The sequence below is a fragment of the Acanthaster planci genome, linkage group LG21 (assembly GCF_054643075.1).
Source record: "Acanthaster planci isolate LZ-2023a linkage group LG21, COTS_SCS, whole genome shotgun sequence".
NCBI classification, from domain to species: Eukaryota; Metazoa; Echinodermata; class Asteroidea; order Valvatida; family Acanthasteridae; genus Acanthaster; species Acanthaster planci.
Window position 1 is genome coordinate 8,707,380 of NC_141797.1, and position 19,365 is coordinate 8,726,744.

The 19,365-nt window shown below is 46.1% G+C and overlaps 5 protein-coding genes across 6 annotated transcripts; 2 read left to right on the top strand and 3 right to left on the bottom strand.

The window, feature by feature from the left end:
- Nucleotides 1-78: 78 nt before the first annotated feature.
- LOC110977252 (beta-1,3-galactosyltransferase 1-like) lies at nucleotides 79-2,945 on the bottom strand. The gene has a single exon (XM_022231198.2). The coding sequence runs from the start codon at nucleotides 1,993-1,995 to the stop codon at nucleotides 739-741; it is 1,257 nt and encodes a 418-aa protein (XP_022086890.1). The 5' UTR covers nucleotides 1,996-2,945; the 3' UTR covers nucleotides 79-738.
- Nucleotides 2,946-3,697: 752 nt separating this feature from the next.
- Nucleotides 3,698-5,316, bottom strand: LOC147795746 (uncharacterized). The gene is made up of 2 exons (XM_087131430.1): nucleotides 4,860-5,316; nucleotides 3,698-4,747 (listed from the first exon to the last, which is right to left on the bottom strand). The coding sequence occupies exons 1-2, from the start codon at nucleotides 5,152-5,154 to the stop codon at nucleotides 4,314-4,316; spliced, it is 729 nt and encodes a 242-aa protein (XP_086987556.1). The 5' UTR covers nucleotides 5,155-5,316; the 3' UTR covers nucleotides 3,698-4,313.
- Nucleotides 5,317-6,463: 1,147 nt separating this feature from the next.
- On the top strand, nucleotides 6,464-8,066 carry LOC147795747 (uncharacterized). Its single transcript, XM_087131429.1, has 2 exons — nucleotides 6,464-6,951; nucleotides 7,062-8,066. Exons 1-2 carry the CDS (start codon nucleotides 6,657-6,659, stop codon nucleotides 7,493-7,495), a joined length of 729 nt encoding a protein of 242 aa, XP_086987555.1. The 5' UTR covers nucleotides 6,464-6,656; the 3' UTR covers nucleotides 7,496-8,066.
- A 1,163-nt stretch (nucleotides 8,067-9,229) lies between these two features.
- LOC147795748 (CCN family member 5-like) lies at nucleotides 9,230-11,515 on the top strand. The gene is made up of 3 exons (XM_087131312.1): nucleotides 9,230-9,349; nucleotides 9,738-9,861; nucleotides 10,338-11,515. Exons 1-3 carry the CDS (start codon nucleotides 9,267-9,269, stop codon nucleotides 10,476-10,478), a joined length of 348 nt encoding a protein of 115 aa, XP_086987438.1. The 5' UTR covers nucleotides 9,230-9,266; the 3' UTR covers nucleotides 10,479-11,515.
- Nucleotides 11,516-11,672: 157 nt separating this feature from the next.
- On the bottom strand, nucleotides 11,673-19,296 carry LOC110977319 (integrator complex subunit 12-like). 2 transcript variants are annotated; one of them, XM_022231319.2, is made up of 7 exons: nucleotides 19,182-19,296; nucleotides 17,000-17,212; nucleotides 16,444-16,578; nucleotides 15,777-16,115; nucleotides 14,997-15,089; nucleotides 13,800-13,922; nucleotides 11,673-12,690 (listed from the first exon to the last, which is right to left on the bottom strand). In XM_022231319.2, exons 2-7 carry the CDS (start codon nucleotides 17,138-17,140, stop codon nucleotides 12,355-12,357), a joined length of 1,167 nt encoding a protein of 388 aa, XP_022087011.2. In that variant the 5' UTR covers nucleotides 17,141-17,212; nucleotides 19,182-19,296; the 3' UTR covers nucleotides 11,673-12,354. The 2 variants fall into 2 exon arrangements, with proteins under 2 accessions (XP_022087011.2, XP_022087009.2); XM_022231317.2 differs by having other exon boundaries at nucleotides 15,777-16,118.
- Nucleotides 19,297-19,365: the final 69 nt, after the last annotated feature.

Sequence of the window (19,365 nt, forward strand, 5' to 3'; positions counted from 1 at the left end):
TGTTATCGGTCGGATGGCCCTGTCCAATAGTCACTCGATAGGAATTTTTAAATGATGCCTTACAAAAGTTGTAAACGAAACCGCTGTCATTGACGCACCGATTCTCACTTCCGTTTATTTATGTGGATAACTGCTACATTCGTTAATTATTCAATAATATTGCACATTCAAAACAAGACGTGTAACAACTGAACTTATTCTAAAAATATGTCGCGGGTTCAAAGTTTGCGAGAAAGTAAAAACTGCTAAAATAAAATTTTCTGACCCACACCATGTGCTAGACCGGAGTTATGTGGCATACACAAAGTCAACCAGACAATACTGGATAATTATTTCAACTGAAATAATTATACAGATTTATACGGTACAATTGTCAAAACTTAAAACCGAAGCACAGCTTTCATTTTATGACACACATTAGGCATATTGTCCTGTGGGACGCATTTTGAAAGGAGTCTCATTCACAGACATCACCAATTTCCCCTGCAGTGGTTCACTAGCCATCAGAAAGCGATAACAAGTCATAAAAAGTCAAATTTAAACAGGAAAAATATTTAAGCATTTACTTTGAAAACACTCGGAATTTTTCACACCAGTCTCATGGGGATTGTGCGTAGGGTGTCAAGTAATGTCCGTAGATGGAACACTCTCTCAAATGTCTGGATCAAATTATTACACCTAATTTTAAATTAATACTCTAAAATGTGAAGATGAGATGTCCACGAAGCTCAGGGATTTCTAATCCAAGACTGGCACATCGTTCAATTTCCTCACATAGTTCCAAACCATCAAGATGTTCTCTTTGTTCTCTTCCTTGTCCTCGCCTAAGTGGAAGGCTATGCTGTCGCTGATCTTTCGAAGCGTGTCTTGCATGTTGCTGTAGTCGAGATAGCTGGAGTATTTCCCACTGTACTTGGGTTCGACGTGGATGCGGTGCATGATGATACCCACGTACGCGTCTTCCCACGGCAGGAAACGCACGTTCAGGGACGAGCCAAAGACGCGCGAGGACAGGTCCCCAGAGACGAGGTAGGCCGGCCCGTCTAGGTACGGCGGATAGGTCTTGCCCGGGTACATCTCCGGGGAGGTGTACCACTTGCTGTGGCGGTCTCGGATGGGTTCTGTGATGTCCTTCCGGTTCCCCTCGGCGAAGTTGAAGGTCGGGGCTGTTTCCAGTCGCTCTACAAGGTTGTAGACGTTGACGAACATGTCCACGTCGACTTTGAGGATGTAGCGGGCGTTGGGGCAGAACTGGGCCGCCCAGCGTAGGCCCATTAGCGTCTTGAGCGTCAAGTTGTAGTAGGAGTCGTGGAAGTTCTCCTGGATGATGTCGTGGTAATGGTTGTTCTCCAACTCCAGGAAGTGCTGGGTCTCGGTGTCCCGCCGGCCCAGGAGGAACATGGTGACGATGCGCTTGCCTTTAACCAGCTTGGCGCTCGCCCAGGTCTTGCGGATCAGCGAACGTATGTAACTGTCCCCCGGGGAGGTCAGGACCAGGCAGAGGGCGTCCACGTAGCCGTGGATGTTGGTGAACCGCTTGCAGGCGTCCGGGTTCTTCATGGTGAAGTAGTACGGGTGGGGGTTGATGAACTTCTTGGCTGGCTTCTTGGGGTTATCGGGCTTCTGCTTCCAGGCCGGCGGTCGCTGCTGCTGCTGCTGCGGGACTTTCTGGCCTCCGTCTTTGCCGGGTCGCACCGGGTCTTTCTCAGCCGGTGCACCCGGCTTCTCGTGGCGGCAGTACCGCAGCCACTTGGTCACGGTGCGCGGCTTGTCGTCCGCCGCGTTACTGGCATTACCGACTCGGTCCGGTGCTGCCAACGACGAGATATTACCCTGGGCTTGAAGTCGGCATGGACACTCCACCTCCCGTGTACTCCTATCGGTGTAGTTTCTCCTCGTATCCACGACAAGGAGAACGGTCCCGGCCCACAGCACCAGCAGCGTAATTGCTGTCAGTTTCCCCTGGTAGGCGAGCAGCGTCTCCGCTAAATTCATCTCGTCGGTTCCTTGGCGTTCTCCGCGCAGTTCCAAATTCGCCGATCTGACCAGCGCTTGTGCACTAAGTTGCACTGATTTTTAATATCCCGTTAGAGCCATCGCCAAGACTGATATTACCCTTGGTTCAAGAAAAAAAATCCATCCGTTGACGAGTTCCAAGGGTTGCCAGGGGCAATTTGGATTTTATCTTCTTACTACTGTGGTCGACCTCAATTGAAGGACGTGCTGTCCTCATGAAGAAGTAACAAATGGAACAGATCGCTGGGGCCCATTGTATGGTCGACTTAACGGTATCGATCGTCACCCCCGCTACGTCACTTAATCACGGCAGCTAAGTCGGCCAAGCTCCTAGCGACCCCAAAGCAAACCGAGAGAAAAATGGCCGCGTAATCTCTGCACACTGGGACAGCGTCTTCAGCGCACGGGATAAGCCCTCGAAAGGATGAAGAGGATTTCACTCCGTTGACAAATCCTACGCGTACATGTTTACTGCCGGCTGTAATTGGGTATCGCGTTGACATGGACAACAATCAGGCCTGCGTTTGTACAGCGGCTTGCCCGTTCTTTCAGATTTTCCTTCCTCCTTTTTCCAGAATTTCTTTTTTCACGTACGTGTTGGCCCCACAAGGGAATTATTGTATGTGTTTACGGACCGTGTCAGCGCCTCTTGGTACACCTTGACAAATTAATGAATATTCAGCGAATTCAATAGTAAACGCAAAAGCCCGTTTTAAGTTGTGGTCTTTGCGCTCTGTGAGGGCGTCCACTCGCGGACCAGATTCGGTTGTCTTTTTATGTTGGAACACGACACGCACCGTCTCGACAAAATAATTTGTCAAGAAAAGCACTCAAAGACCTTCATAAAAGACCAGGCATAATGGAATTAATTAAGGTCTGTGTTCCCAGCGGTTAATTAACTTCATGCCAAATTCTCTTTGGCTGGGGAAAGTTATTCCCATAATCGTAACTCCATGGGATTGTTGTTTTAATTGAAAAACTGCGCATGCGTGTACAGATCATAATGCCTATATTTATGGCTATCTTTATCGCATAATAGATTGACTGTACCCGCTAAATCACGTGAACTATAGCGGGTATCAATTTCAAACATCAACAAACCCCATAGCAAAGTGTGTTATGAGTGTTGTTTACCAACTTTAAAGCCATTTTTTCGATAATCATAGTACCCAGTTTGATGGTACTGACCATCTGCTTTATTATTTTTGACAAGTACCGATGAAACATTTTAATACGGATGCCGCCATGTTTGTTGATGTTTGATAGCCACAATAGGTCACCTGACTTAGCGGGTGTAATCGGTCTATTGCGGCTTGCAGCTGGGAAATGCTTTAAAAGAGAAGCATACATGAGGAGCAAGGGGAAGTGATAAATCGCTCTGCAAAAAGTGGAAGAGCTGTACGAATTTGTAGAAATGGAATTCGCCCACGTAGCAAGTGACATGTCACGGAGGAATTAAAAAAGATCTAACTTGCCATCAAAACATCACCAATCTGACCCCTCGGCGTAATTTTTTTTTTAGAATATGAATCAGCTTTTGGGGAGAAGTTCACCGAAGATAGTCACCCTTCCAGAATTGTCTTGTACGATTAATCACGGGTGTTGTTTCCCTGTTACAAACAAAACGTGAGATTGTCGGTGGACACAGCAATAATAATTTAAAAACTAAATAGACATACACTGGAGTTTTTAAAGATTTTTAATATTTTTTTGTGCTTTTCAGAATTTTGTTTTCTTTTGGTATTTTTGTGTTTTATTATAAAAGGAGGGTTATTTTGCAGTGCTGGTGCTGGTGCTAATTGATGCTAATTAATTGCTGCCAAATAATGAACCTTTATTGCTATAATCTGGAATGGTAATAATTCGGAACAGATGTTAAATAAGTTGATTGAGTTTGAGAAGTTATTTCAGAATACGGAGATTATGCAGAAGATTGCGGTGTTCAGAAGCTTATTTTTTTAAGTCTAATTTTGTAATAGCCTTGGGAATGATTTTTATCTATTCAAACTGACAAATTAGTTTCCTCGGATTACGTTTCTGTGGGTAAGTCCATGAACATTAGATGATCGGAGTCATTAACTAGTCCTTTTTTGTTCCAAAAATTTCTACATCGGTGCTCTCGGGTGATTTTTTGTTTATATTAAACGTTCAAACTATTGACGATGATAATGCAAACTGATTCCTTTGAAATATAAGTGTTGGTACATAAAGCTGTTCATTTCCTGTTTTGATTCTTAAGCTAGGCTGTTATCTGAAATGATTCTTTGTAGAGTCCGAATTATCCAAGGTTGGCGTCTTTACATCCAGAGGCGCCATGCTAAAAATATGAACAGTCCACAGATGACTTCCAGGATAAAGATTTTCCCCAGCAATCGAAGAAACTTGCTGCACCGGCGGCGCCTTTCCTCCACGGCCTCTAGCTCCTGGCGCAGCATCAGGTCTTGCTGGAAGCAGACCAGGTCGCTCTTGAGTCGGATCAGGCGAGCTTCCGTGGCATGGTTGGCCGCCTCTCCCCGACGGCACTCCTTCTTGGCCTGTGACAGCCGGTGCTCTAGCCGCTCCGCTCGTTCTCGCAGCTTCTTGTTGGCTTCCTGTCGCTGGTTCATGTAGGCGGCGTGGGATTGCTCGAGCTGTAAGTAGCGTCGTTTTTGCTCCAGAGCCATCTCCCTGTGCTGGGAACACTCTCGCTCCCAGGCCAGGTTCTCGGATCGCAGTTTCTCAATGTCGTGTTCTGAAATGATCACAGAAGCATACTCCATTAGAGAAGCACACCCAACCCCAGAACTTCCAACAATTAATTTACATGTACATGATAAGTCATATGAAGGAGACAAAAGGCCAACCTGCGGTCCATTTTTCTCGTTTTTCCTTCAATTTCTCAACTCGCTCCCTCAGGATGTTCGTACTGTCTGTCATCTTGATTTGCTCCTCTTGGGTCCACTCTGCGATCTCCCAGAGAGTGATCATCTCCTCCTGGTGCCTGAGACGGAAGCGCCGGAGGACAGCCGGTAGGTCCTCCAACTCCTGTCTGCTGCTGAGCCGCTGCTCCTCCAGGCTGCGTCGGTGCCGGATCATCCTGGTCTTGTAGTCCTGGGCTTGAGCCTCTTGCTCTTGGGCCTGCTCCAGTCGCAGCTGCATCTCCTTCAGCTGTTCCTCCAGGAACGAAACCGGTAGAGACTCCTCAATGCCTTGGGCGAGCTGCAGACCCCGCTGGGTGACGATGGGTCCCTGCTCGGTTGGGGCGTGACCGCCGGTAGGTGCCGAGCAGGGATTTGGGGGGCTGGAAGCTCGCTGCCTGAGAAACAAATAAGACAAAATGCAATCATGAATCAAAAGCTTAAAAAATACAGAGGTTAGCTAGTACGAAAAGTCATAATGTCTTCAAACTTCCCAATCAGTCGCTTATAAACCTATTTTTACCGAAATCAATAGTGTATTTAATCAGTGGACACTTGCTTTCTGCTGAAGACGTCCAGGGCTTCGACCAGCCGCGACTGGTTAAAATAGGTCTCGATCGGATCCAGGCACATGATGGAAGTCACCACGTGGAACGTGATGAGCAACGGGTCCGGAAAACGTATTGTCGGCATGATGAGATCTTTTGCCGAGCTTGGTCTCACTGTTGTTACTGAAGAGACACGTGTCCAAACTCGGTTGTCGAGAAAAGAAAATTTACTGCTGACGAAAGGATTGAAAACAGGTTCAAGTCTCCGGCAAAGATGTCGATATTTTACGCTCTGAATGAAGGAGAATTCAAGACTGTACACGCGCCACACATTCAACACACCGTAACAATCGTTGTTTTGTTGCCGTCACGTGACGTATGCGTCACTCCAACGTTACAACGCACGCGTCAAAAACTTTGTTGTTGTCTGAGTGACGCCATAAGAGAGGGCGCTGTACTCCCGTTGGACTTCGGGCGCGCTTTAAATTTGTAACTTGGAGAAAAGCACGTGCTGTCAAACCAAACATAAACAAAATAGGCATGCTGTAATATTGAACACGCTGTGTAGGTTTCGTTTCCACAGTGTTGAATTGTCTACCACCGAGGTCACATCTATCGATCTATCGACATCTACTTCCGTTTTCATCTCTTCGTCAGCAGTAAATTGTCTTTTCTCGACAACTGAGTTTGGACACGTGTCTCTTCAGTAACAACAGTGAGACCAAGCTCGGCAAAAGATCTCATCATGCCGACAATTCGTTTTCCGGACCCGTTGCTCATCACGTTCCACGTGGTGACTTCCATCATGTGTCTGGATCCGATCGAGACCTATTTCAACCAGTCGCGGCTGGTCGAAGCCCTGGACGTCTTCAGCAAAAAGCAAGTGTCCACTGATTAAATACACTATTGATTTCGGCAAAAATAGGTTTATAAGTGACTGATTGGGAAGTTTGAAGACATTATGACTTTTCGTACTAGCTAACCTCTGTATTTTTTAAGTTTTGAGTCATGATTGCATTTTGTCTTAATTTTTCTCAGGCGGCGAGCTTCCAGCCCCCCAAATCCCTGCTCGGCACCTACCGGCGGTCACGCCCCAACCGAGCAGGGACCCATCGTCACCCAGCGGGGTCTGCAGCTCGCCCAAGGCATTGAGGAGTCTCTACCGGTTTCGTTCCTGGAGGAACAGCTGAAGGAGATGCAGCTGCGACTGGAGCAGGCCCAAGAGCAAGAGGCCCAAGCCCAGGACTACAAGACCAGGATGATCCGGCACCGACGCAGCCTGGAGGAGCAGCGGCTCAGCAGCAGACAGGAGTTGGAGGACCTACCGGCTGTCCTCCGGCGCTTCCGTCTCAGGCACCAGGAGGAGATGATCACTCTCTGGGAGATCGCAGAGTGGACCCAAGAGGAGCAAATTAAGATGACAGACAGTACGAACATCCTGAGGGAGAGAGTTGAGAAATTGAAGGAAAAACGAGAAAAATGGACCGCAGGTTGGATTTTGCCTCCTTATATGACTTATCATGTACATGTAAATTAATTGTTGGAAGTTCTGGGGTTGGGTGTGCTTCTCTAATGGAGTATGCTTCTGTGATCATTTCAGAACACGACATTGAGAAACTGCGATCCAAGAACCTGGCCTGGGAGCGAGAGTGTTCCCAGCACAGAGAGATGGCTCTGGAGCAAAAACGGCACTACTTACAGCTCGAGCAATCCCACGCCGCCTACATGAACCAGCGACAGGAAGCCAACAAGAAGCTGCGAGAACGAGCGGAGCGGCTAGAGCACCGGCTGTCACAGGCCAAGAAGGAGTGCCGTCGGGGAGAGGCGGCCAACCATGCCACGGAAGCTCGCCTGATCCGACTCAAGAGCGACCTGGTCTGCTTCCAGCAAGACCTGATGCTGCGCCAGGAGCTAGAGGCCGTGGAGGAAAGGCGCCGCCAGTGTAGAAAGTTTCTTCGATTGCTGGGGAAAATCTTCATCCTGGAAATCATCTGTGGACTAATAATATTTTTGGCACGGAGCCTCTGGATGTAAGAGGCCAACTCTGGATAATTCGGACTCTAAAATCATTTCAGACAAAAACCTTACGAATCAAAATAGAACACGAACAGCTTCAAGTGTCAACAATTATTTAAAACGGAAGCATCACAAACAACACGAAAATCGATACGACAGGTAATTATTTGGGGAATTTATAACTAAAACTTCACTTGAGGCCTCAAGGAATACAATGAATTTGAAATCACTTTGACAAAAAGAAAAGGATCGGCGTGTAATCAAAATAATCTGAACAGTGGGAAATTACAATCAAAATCGTCAGCTGAGAAAATCAGCTGCAACAGTTGGAAACAGTCATGACAGTATAACTTGTCCTAACAACCTCTTCATCGGGAAGACTAACTCCGCTCTAGAATTCAGCTGAGTCGCTGTAACTATCCATCGCTGGCAGCAAATGAAGACAACTTAGGCTCACATCAACAGCAATTATTATCACTAAGGCAAACTGCAAGAATCTCCAGAATGTATGATTTTATAAAACACAAAAAAACCAAAAAGAAAATAAAATTCTGAAAAGCACAAAAAAATATTAAAATAATTTTAAAAATTCTCAGTGTGTCAGACTCGTGATTAACCCGATGTTGCCATCATGTCAGTCCCTTACAAATGTCGTTGGCATCGGATTTTACCATTTTTGAACTTTTCAATCAAGTCTTCATCGGGTAGCCGTGAAATTAAACGGATAGAAGAAAAGTGGGAATAATTCAAAGAATGGAGTTCTGGAGCGAGAAAATAGAAGCGACCATCCGGTATCCATGAAGACACTGAACAAAAGCTGCGGCAAGGAACACAAGCCTTATGTTTATTTTTTTTTTTACATTTCGGTCAATGGGTCCAATATTGACAACCAGCTGGCGCAAAAGAAACAATGCAACAAGGACGGGGTCGGCAAGAACCATTCATTCACAGAGTGAAAAGGTGGGCAAATCAATACGAACGAAACATTTAACCATCTTAACTAGGAAATATTGGATTACTGTTCTTTATCGTGCATTAGGGTCAATTTGCCAACTCCGACAGGTGTCGGTAATTAGAGGCTTTTGTGTGACTTTTGCTGAGATAGGTTTTGCGCTGAAAAGGCCTTTAATAAGTTTGAGCGATGGTGGGTCTTGTTCGGCGAACCTAAAAAGCAAGAAATCGAAGGTTGGTACCATTTCCGAAACGGGTAGAGAGCTTAACGACAGGAATACAATATCAAATCAGTGCTCTGAAATATGTAATTACTGAGCTTGTCGGGTACGGGAGGGATTGAACGCGATGAGGGGCCAAAGACCTAATTAGAGAAACAAAGATGCCAGGAATAAATCCACTAATAGTGGCAATCACGTTAGTAATTGTGTCCCTAAGCAAGGCATTTTGTCTCAAGTAGGCCTATTCATTTCCCTCCTTCTATATACCCAACTGTTATCGATCAGTTTGAACTCCATATTCCCAACAGTATAGAGTACACATCGCTATCGATTATTTTCAATTGATGCTACTGGACAAGTACGATGTTTTGGGTCAAAAAATTTCAGAATATGTTGGTTATATTTGCAAAATCTCAGAAATTGTTGCCCGCATTTTGTTCAGAAAAAAATGTGAAGAAATCTGTTATTCCACGCACTAAACTAACTTCAATTATTCTCCGCCCTCCCCTTCGGTTGAAACATCTGGTGAGGCTGATTTGCATAATTTCACATGTCGGCCTATAAATGAATTTGTGGGAACTGCGGGATACCATTTTGGAGTCGGAACCCTGGTATTCATGTTAGTCTCGTCTCCAGGCTCAAGTTTCTGTGTCATGATGATTGCTGTGGTACTCGCCGTCTTTGCTATCTGCATGCAAGGGTACGTAACTGATTTGTTCACTAGCAGTTTGATTTCACTTCACTGTCACAGACGCTCGGTATACCGAGCTCGGCAACATCTTTTTGTGAGAGAAAATTTTCGATTGAATCGGAATGTCGGGCCCTCTTGTTTTGGCAGTAAAATTGCCGGGCACTGCAGCCAGTTCTGGCGATTTGAAACGTCTGTTGGGTCTTGGTATTTTGTTGTTCCATGAAAGTTTTCTTTGCATTTAAACTTCAAGACTTGTCAATTTCTGTCAGAAAAGACTTTCATCGAGCCGCAGCCAGGTAATACCGTAGTCGGAAACGTCCATGTTCTGTACAACTGCGTGTAAGTAGGTCTAGAACTGTGGCTCTTCCCAAAGAAATTGTTGTTCTTGTCTCGGTAGGGGACAGGGCCTGGTATGCAAGCCCTGTTCTGAGGTGAAGTGTGTTCCCGTGGAGGAATCCGACTGCTCCAAGGGGGCGGAGCTGGTTAAGGATTACTGTGGATGTTGCGATGTCTGCTCAAAGGTAGGCCGCAATCTAAGAAACTCGTGGCAATAGGAAGGAGATCATGGATAAAGTAATAAATACTACTTGGGGTGGAGTATACGTATAATTTCGAACAAGGCAGAACCGGTTCGGGGGGGGCGGGGCAATTGCACCCGAAAGGAACAATTTTGTATGTGGAAAAAATGCACAGCGATTTGGGAAAATTATTCCATGCTTCCAAAAGCATGTCAAACTAACTTCAGGAGACAGTCACCAATGATTTGATCTCCCCCGAACCAAAACTGCCACCTCCCGGAAAATTGGGACACGGACCCGCCATTGAATGGAGGGGGGTCGTCCTACTGTTACAGTATCTTTTTACTCATGATTATATTATTATATGGCAAGGTAGACAAATTGTCATTTCGTAAGATATGTAAACCTTTCATCAATTTCTCGAGTGTTTTTTGTAACAACCTCTTGCGCGCGATCTGTGCCTTTGCTGTCGTTCGCAGGGTTACAACGAACCGTGCGGAGGCCTTGAAATGATGGGCAAATGCTCCAAGAATCTCGGTCTCTACTGCCAGCCGCCACGCTGCAAGGACCCCAACGACTTCGTCTGCAACTCCCAACCCGGCGTCTGCAAAAGCGTGTAAAATGACGACGGATGTGGTACGGCTGACTATCGGAACATCGGCCTAATTTAACTCTTTAAAATACCCTGAATATCATATTTCAACAAAAAGGTGTATTCAAAGTACGTATTACACAGTATTACGCCAATTTTGGGGCAATAAATAGTCGGCCTACGAGATAAAACGATCTTTCGACTTAACTGATTTCGAATTACCAAGATTTTATTGTACGTCCCCGACGGCATAGCTTTTGCTGGCCGCTGGAAATATGGGACAACAGCTGCTGCATGGCCAAAACCGGACAATCATATCCAGCCTGCAAAAGTTATTAAATTGGGGGACTTAAAATTCACTTTTTATGGCGACACTTGTTCGCATTTTTCTTAGATTTGTTAGGATTGCACGTAGAGTGGAACCAATGACGCACTGTACTTGGGCTTCAACATAAAGCATCTTCGTGGCTGGATCGTCAGCGCTACGGTGCGGCTTACACATGCTTATACACCGGGCGGCTTATTGTCCGAAAATAACGGTACTGTCATCGACGGATCCCGCTCTATGATTTTGCTTGGCCAGCAACTAAGGATTTTGGCAAGGGGAAACTGACAGCAGGAATAATACTGAGTGTTTGGAATGCAAATTATTCTGAAATGTGACACAACTCTTTCTGTCATCCGAGGGAACAAATAGGACTATACTCCTAGATTCGGTAGTCATTTTCATTCAACTTATGTGAAAATACCTTTTTGCGGTTAATGATCATTTTTCCATTTAAAACAAAATGTGATTTGGCAAATATTTTTCATCATTTTGGGGAACGTCAAGCCAAAAGTTGAAAAACAAATTTTAAAAAGTCGAGCTCAACTAGATATAGCACAGCCTTGGCCGCTTGTTTTTTTTTTCCTACTGTGAATTTACCAAACACAACTGGGCGAAATGACCCGATTCTGGTCAAATTCAACTTCCGAATATTGTGCATGTACTTATATAAATTGGGACTGAAGGTGACTTCAGCTCTTAGCAATGACTTAATAAATAATGCGCATAAAGAAATCAAACATTGAATATGCATGATTCTGTGCTCAATTGTCACACCTGATACATATTCAAGACCTCATCCGCTGAATTCGATTGGTCAGCATTCTGTCAAAAGAAAGAAATCGCTGCTGGTTTCCAGCCCTACAATACTTGCAACTCTTGTCTGGAGACACATCATTTCCCATACACATTGTTGGCTGAGTATAGGCAGAATTTATTGAGGTATTAAATGGAAATGAACAATTCCTTTTTACGGAAAATGTACCAACTACATCTGTCTACGTTGTTATCAGCATAACTTGAACTTTGATAGAAAAACATGGAACATGGTTAGGCTAAGGCCTATTTTATGGGGCTGGTAAGAGCAGAAATCTGCTAAGCAAGCAGAAATATTTGCTTTGTCGAGTCTGGCTAACCGGCCAAAAAGTCAAATAAAACATAGATGTTGTTTTAGGCTGGTTCCCAACTGACTTCTGCTTAACACATAAACTTGCTAAGTCATATTTGTTGGTTAGCAGTTCAAACGGGAAATACTGTGAACAGTAACCAAGCCTTTAATGTTAGCTAACGGGGCGTCAAGTTTCCTGAGCACTCTTCAACTACAAGCCGCCATGTTTTCACCCACCATGTTGAAATACTTTCCTGAGTGACCAGCTCAGCGGGTCGGCCACTTCGGCTAGCCCCAATGTGGATGAGAAGCCACAGAGCGCAGTGGCATTTCTATGGGAAGTAGAACTGACTGTACTGTTTTCAACTGTTGTTAAAGTTGTGCCGTAGATTTTGCAGGAGTACGATATTTGGCTTAGCCCTGCTGGTGCCCCGTGGATGATCCCGACGAGCCGAGGAGGGGAAGTCGCCGTCAGCGCTTCGAGGATGCCTTCTTCTTCATCTGCTGCAGCCGCTTCATCGCCGAGGCTGTGCTCGCCTGTGGCAAGTTCTTCCCCGCGTGTCCACTGCCGGCCTTCGCCGTGGACGGCTGGCTCTTGGCGCTGGTGGCCGGGGTTGTCTTGTTCACCGGGGACGGAACGGGGCTAACCTTTGCTCCCGGCTTGCCCGTGATGCCCGGCGGCCTGCTGCTTGCGGCAGCGGCTTTTGAGTTCGCCGAAGACCGCCCCGTGAGGTTGGCCGCGAAGCTTGCCAGGCCGGTGTAGGGTGTCTTGCTGGCTGTACCGGTTGACGTTGAAGCTGTAGTAGACTGCAATTAAAAACAAAACAAACCGACTCATCGGATGGACAATAAAAGAAATTATGACCCGGCCGACGAGTCTCATGGAAGGCCACTAATGTCTGGAGTATGTTTCATTCAGGCAAATGTTACCGATTTGTGAGAATGATTTCCCATGCCAATGACACACCACCCTTTGACCAATCAAGACAAAACTAAATGAGGGTAAACGACGGCTACTATCGATTTCTTCTCAAAGTTTAAGCTTGCTCAATTCAAAGAAATATAATTCCTTGGAAGAGCTCAACCTCAGCCCCCACATTTCAAGGAACTTGAACAAGTTTTGTCAATTGACCATCTGGCATTGATGACCATCTGGTTACTGACTCAATGACTACGGCGCTTTCTTGGCTCACGTACTTACAGGTGCATCCTGTCAACCGTGCCCACACAAGTCCAACCTTGTGACAGACATGCACAGATCGGTGTCACCGTTGGGGACATTTGCTTGAGAGACATACACAGCAATACAGGTCAACTGTGTGATTCAGTCATTCAGACTTCGGTCGTCTTTCAACAAAAAAATTAACGGCAGACAAGATGTTTTCCTAGTCTCCGGGGCTACTTTGAACATTCAGGGTTGCCGAGGAGTTCAAAGTTAAGCAAACAATTTGAAAATTCTAGAGTTGTATCAGAGGCAGTCACAAGTCATCCAGTCTAAAAGTCAACTCGCAAGCTGCTTGAAATGGACATCGGCAAAGTCATTCTTTTGCTACTGTCCATAGACCTCTATCATGGGGCAGCCATCTTGCTTTTCTACCATTCAAAGCAAAGCAACCAAACTAAAGGCTGGAAGGAAAAATAGTCTGATCCTTATTATTAACATGTGAAGTTGTATTACTATTGCCAATGGGCCTACAGGGAACAAGACAAACACAGCAACTTCAAGATAAAGGTCTATTGCTTTGGTTCCAACCTGGTTTGTGAAGTGACTTGCGAACTGACTTGTGGAAACAGCTTGTGATTGGCTCATGACTACGCGACCCCAACTCTGGAAAATTCACAAGGGCATTTTACAACCGTCCTTAAACCCTACCCAAACCCTGCTTTCAAAGCCCTAGTAAACAGGGAAGGCATACCTTAGGCTCCGCCCTCTTGAAGATGTTCAGTACTTCCGAGTCGGCCTTGACCTCCACTTCTTTGGTGCTGCTCTCTCTGGCCACGTGGCTGGTCGAACCCGAGTTCTTCACTTTTTTCGTGGCCTTACTCAAAACACACACACACAATAGATACACAAGTTGACAAGAGATGAACGTATTTGAGAATCCAAACAGACTGCGGAAACCCTGTTACAATTCACAGAACCGTGGAAAGCTGGACTTCATTTCCATGACAGCTTCAACATGGTGACGGGATATGCGTGTTGAGGTACACGGAAGACGTACCTGCATGAGCCTCGAGCTGGACCAAGAGAGGGCACAACTGTCTTAGCAACAGAGGCTCCGTCGGTCAGAACGGCACTTTGCTGGTTCACAAATGACGATGAAGCGCACACGGTTGGGTCTCATTGCTACCAACGCAATGAGCACTCCCGACCAGCGTGGCTCTTTTCAGCCGATGGAAAGGTGTATTCTAAATTAACCCGTGGTAAATGCAACCCCCTCAGTTCTGAGGCTGCATCCGAGGCTGTTCTTTAGAGCTAGGTCTGGGTCTTTGCTCTATTGGAAATGCGCAGAGACGCGTAGACGATAGACCTAGCCGTAGCTCTGGAAGCCCGTTTCGGACACAGGCCTGAGTCACATGCGACACATGCAGAGGCTTGTTACTTGGCTTGTTTCGCTGTCATGAAGGTGACAGTGATTCAACACTGTGATAATGCATTCCTTGGATGCAAATCTGAACTTTTGGGAAGTGGGGCACTGACTTGCATGTAGGGCAGGGTGGTGGAAGTTGGAATGCATTTCTGAAAGGTTGACAGCTTTCAAAAGTTTGTGTTGACATTTTCGTAATTTTTTTAGTCGTTTACAACTGGAACCCTCTCTGATGACGTAAAAAAAAATTGGAGTAAAAAAAAAGGGACGACCTGCTTTTACGCAGGAAAGATGGTCTTCCGGTGGGAACCCACCACAAGCATACGCAGGTTCATGGGAGTTTAGCGCAGCATGCACTGAGCGCAGACAGCCAATTTCTTTGCAGCAAGAGCCCAGATGACTCGGTTCCCAAAAGCCTGTCTCCTCTTAGCTGGTGAGCGGAAGCCTCATGTCGAGTAGACATAAACACACATTTTTGTCCACCAACAACCTTTTGCAGATCCAACTACACACTAACACACCCACCTGTTTCTTCATGTTGCGCGTACACCGACTGCAGTACCACACCAGTCGGGGGTCGTTAGGATCGGCCTCGCTGGCAGGGGGCTTGTGACACAGCTACAAAAGGGGGCGGAGAGAGGCAATAAAATGAATATTCATGAACTAGTTTTCACAGCTATGGATAACAGGAAAAAAAGTCACACGTCTACAGTGACCACACATCACGTGTGCACAAAATACGGTTCACGTCTGCTGACAAGGCAGAGAGGGCCGGATAGATTTTCGTCAACATGTGCACAAACCCCAAGGAATCCATGGGGTCATATACTTTTTAGGGGCGACAGGTGTGTTTCTGCTGAATGTTCCTTCACTGCTGTATGAAGGATCATGCAGGTCGTCAACGGACTTCGGCAGTTAACATCACTGATGACAGAAGTTCATTTTCTACGTACATTCACACCGGTGAACTTGTATTAAATGCCAACATGCGTTGAACAGCGTTGAAGTCACAAAACTGAAGAAATGACGTGTTTAAAAGCATCGCACGGTGGGTTTTTCCCTTCAAGTTTTAATGTCATAGTTTTGGAAAAAGCCACTGTTCAAATTACTCGGCTGTGGCGGAAAATTAAATGTGAACCTGTGGTAGCCGCTGGCTAGGGGCTGCAGCTACTTCCCATAGAGTTGTGCATTTTTGCCAGCCATAGCCGAGTCATTTGGACAAAGCCATGAAAACTGTGAAATTTGCTGATCCAGGAAGCACGGCCTGTACTATCAAGCCAGTGCACGGCCGGTTCCCCGCCTTACCTGATGGTACAAACTGTGGCATTCCTGGCACTCGATCAGCTGGTTCCCAGCTGACACCTCCAGCTGTTTGCAGACGATGCAGGCCAGGCCCATCTCCACGGCAAAGTCGTCGGCGTCCGTGCTGCCGTGGTTACTGTCACCGGGGTTACTGTCGCCGTGGCTGCTGTCCTCGGTGCCCACCGACTCCTCCTCCTCTTCCTCCACCTCCTCATTGTCGTTGTCTTCCTCGGTGTCATCGTCATCGTCCTCGTCATCCTCGATGACCGGTTTGCGCTGTCTCTCCGACCGCAGTCGCTTGGACGACGGGGGATCGAAACTGTCTGAGGAGTCTGATTTCAGCTGCTAACGCAAAGACGGAGACAAGACATGAAAAATGCATCTGGAGCAGCAGTAATTGAACCACTTCATGTTAGGTAACACGTCAATATCTAGCTGGAATACACCCCTCAACGAGAGTTGTAGGGTAAAGGTTAATACAGGCATTTCACAATAGTCCGCTCCAAGAATTTGCAACACATTGACTACTCGCAGTGCGGGAAATCTGTCAACCCGATGTCCATTTGGAAACGGTCAACATATTTCGCACCTTGTGATTGCTCAATGTACTGCAAACTCTTGGAGGCGCACTATTATGAATCGCCCGTGTTCCCAGCACTTGCACACCTACCTTTTCTCCCGCCCTCTTTTCAGCTCTTCTCTCCGCCTCCTTCCTGGACCCCTCAGTGGCCGCCAGCTTGATGCAGGGTGTGGGTGCCTTCTCCTCTTTCTGTTTGGCTCCTGACTTCTTGCCACTCTCCGAATCCTTGTCAAGGGGAAGCGTGACAAACGTGAAAGTGTTGTCAGCCTTCAGATGTTGCGGTTGAACGTTTTCAAATGCTGTTCTTCGATTCGTGTTTCAACTCTAATGAGTTGAGCTGGGACAAAATTGACTTTCTACTCCGGACCGTGCCATTTATTAAGCTGAGTCACACTTTTGAGAGTAGATGCACTAAAATTGAGGTAATTTGAAACTCGTAACAGGACATTTGAAATGCTAAACCACATTTACCTGTTTCAGAACACCAGAGAATTTCAGACTGATTAAAAATTTGCCACACAAAGTCAGGATCTCAACTTGTAACACATGGGATATTGGGTAGGCTATGTTTTAAGCATGCTATGGTGCTATCCTTATCCGTGCCCGAACGTCTGGTATGGAGACTAATGACCGGTGTTTCACTAACCTGCTTACTGAACCTGCCATGGCCGGTTTCAGCCAGAGCTTCATCCAGCATCACCTTGAGTTGTTCCGTGGAGTCCTTGCTGCGAGACCGCAGGAAACCCAGGGCTTTGACGAAGACAGGATCCAGCTCCAATGCTGCCATGCCGGTGGTACTGCAATGCCTGGGCAGACCAACTCAGAGACTTTGAGGTACAGAGAGTGATTCTGAATTGTGCTGTGGTATAAAGGGCAAGGGGCCAATTGTCACAAGGTGCTTAACATAGACTGCTTTATCAGTGTTATAGTCCAGACCTCTCAGAACCTTCACAAGACCATAAAAAGGCCCCACAAAACCAACACAAGACCTCCAGTCTGATTTCAAGTCACATGACTTTCAAACAAACTGCAACATGAGCATTCCTCCGCCATTGTTCACCCTGTTACTCATAAAATGTGACAAGTCTTGTGACTGGTCTTCTGACTGGTCTTGTGACTGGTCTCGTGACTGGTCTTGTGACTGGTCTTGTGATTTGTCTTGTGATTTGTCTTGTGACTGGTCTTGTGACTGGTCTTGTATCGGTAGTTGGTCTGTGATGGTATCAACTACCACAGCAGACAAAATCAGGCTGTATCCGAATCTGTTGTCTAGAGCTAGGTCTGGGTCTTTGCTCCATTGGAAATGCGTGGAAATGCACAGTCAATAGACCTAGTCGTAGCTCCGGAAGCCTCTTTTGGACACGGCCTCAGCCATTACTGCGGTGGCACCACACTCATGAATAGGTGGTATGCATGTTACATGCCTCTTTGACCAGAAGGGTGTCATGATTTGCCAAATGCACACACACATCAAGCTTCAAAATGCGCACATGCATTGGATCAGTCTATCCGCCCCGAGTTGAAGTGCACCCCAAGTGGCAAAAGGAAGGCAGATGGTTGTACGTTTTCCAAGCGGGTTCTGCGTGTACGCAAAGACCATACATTGAGGAATAAATTTGTTATGTGTATTCAGCGTGCTCTGTGTCAAACTTGCTATTGGTCTCCAATATAAACACGCACCTATGCGGTGAGTACCCCAAAAAACGCTCCCTTTTGTTCTATTCGGATTGTCAAAACATGCTACCAGTAAACTTTCAGAAACTTTTATGCAAGCCACAGACAAAACACGAAGTGAATTGTAAATGAAAAACGGCAAACATGATAGGCCAAGGAAAAGATTTTTTTCTGGCCCTGCTGGAGTTTTACACTCATCAGCTACCACACCTTTTTAAATCCTAACCCATATTTAACCAAGAGGCAAACAACTTTTATTCACAGTGGTTTTCCCAACGCTTAATTCCATAATGCCTTGGACTTGTCAGGGCAAAGGGGCAACTCTTCATTCACTTTGTACAGGGATTGGCATGTTTTCCTCCTTTTTTGCTGCAACATGATGAAAATAACTGAACCTTTTTTGGTACTGTGTTGGAGATTATAGTGCATAAATAATGACGTTTCAGGCATATTTGGTGCACAAAAGGTTAAGAGTTTAGTCAATAATTCAGATTTTCCCCATAGACTGCAACACTATTTTTGCCCCTTTGGATTTCAAGTGTGAAATAGGCCTACATGTATGGCATAACCACCAACTGACCAATCAGAGAGAAGAATCAAGAGTCAGTGATGTCATCCTGACCACGAGAATGGTATGGATGAGCGAAATAGGCTAGGCCCCCTGCTTGTGAAATTCACCATTTTAATGAGCATGATGAGATACACAGAGGCCTACATCATGTACATGTATAGTTGAGTGAACCACCCCAGCTGACCCGGTAACATGTCTGACCTCACTAAGAAGCTTTTGAAGTGATGTATGAAATCTTGTTGCACACTTAATTATGACGGCATAGGCCCAACAGTTTGAAGTTCGAGCATCACTCATTGATCATTTGATTGGGGCCTGCCCTACACCAGTCAGGGAGTCCACCTGGGCTAAGTAATGTTGAGACTGGTCCTACACGTAGGACAAGGATCAATACTAGGCAAGCCAACACTCACTGGCTACAGCTACAGTACATGTGCATGGCCCATTTCTGTGAAAATGACATGAGTAACCTTAGTAAGGCCTGTATGCTCACTTAGACATGTTAGATATTGCACACATATTGCAAATTTTTTATCCCTCAACTTCACTCGTTGTACTCTACTTCAAGGGTTTTCTTACCAACCTCAGTAAAACGTCAAACTATCCACACTTTACCACAGGGAGCGAGCCGACACCGAAGAGTTCGATCCGACCACGTACAGTAACTAACACGCCATAACACACGCTTTTGGCAAAATCGCACAGCGCCGCCAAGCGGCCCAATAAAGGCAGGCGAGTGAGGCGCGCGCGCTGAAGTTTATTCACTC

Coding starts and splice junctions, on each gene's coding strand:
- LOC110977319 (XM_022231317.2), bottom strand. CDS start 17,140: ATGGCAGCATTGGAGCTGGATCCTGTCTTCGTCAAAGCCCTGGGTTTC. Junction 13,923..14,996: donor CGCGCAACATGAAGAAACAG/GTGGGTGTGTTA, acceptor GTTTTGAGTAAG/GCCACGAAAAAAGTGAAGAA. Junction 12,691..13,799: donor TCAAGAGGGCGGAGCCTAAG/GTATGCCTTCCC, acceptor TTTTAATTGCAG/TCTACTACAGCTTCAACGTC.
- LOC147795746 (XM_087131430.1), bottom strand. CDS start 5,154: ATGCAGCTGCGACTGGAGCAGGCCCAAGAGCAAGAGGCTCAAGCCCAG. Junction 4,748..4,859: donor ACGAGAAAAATGGACCGCAG/GTTGGCCTTTTG, acceptor TGATCATTTCAG/AACACGACATTGAGAAACTG.
- LOC147795748 (XM_087131312.1), top strand. CDS start 9,267: ATGTTAGTCTCGTCTCCAGGCTCAAGTTTCTGTGTCATGATGATTGCT. Junction 9,350..9,737: donor TTTGCTATCTGCATGCAAGG/GTACGTAACTGA, acceptor TTGTCTCGGTAG/GGGACAGGGCCTGGTATGCA. Junction 9,862..10,337: donor GTTGCGATGTCTGCTCAAAG/GTAGGCCGCAAT, acceptor TGTCGTTCGCAG/GGTTACAACGAACCGTGCGG.
- LOC110977252 (XM_022231198.2), bottom strand. CDS start 1,995: ATGAATTTAGCGGAGACGCTGCTCGCCTACCAGGGGAAACTGACAGCA.
- LOC147795747 (XM_087131429.1), top strand. CDS start 6,657: ATGCAGCTGCGACTGGAGCAGGCCCAAGAGCAAGAGGCCCAAGCCCAG. Junction 6,952..7,061: donor ACGAGAAAAATGGACCGCAG/GTTGGATTTTGC, acceptor TGATCATTTCAG/AACACGACATTGAGAAACTG.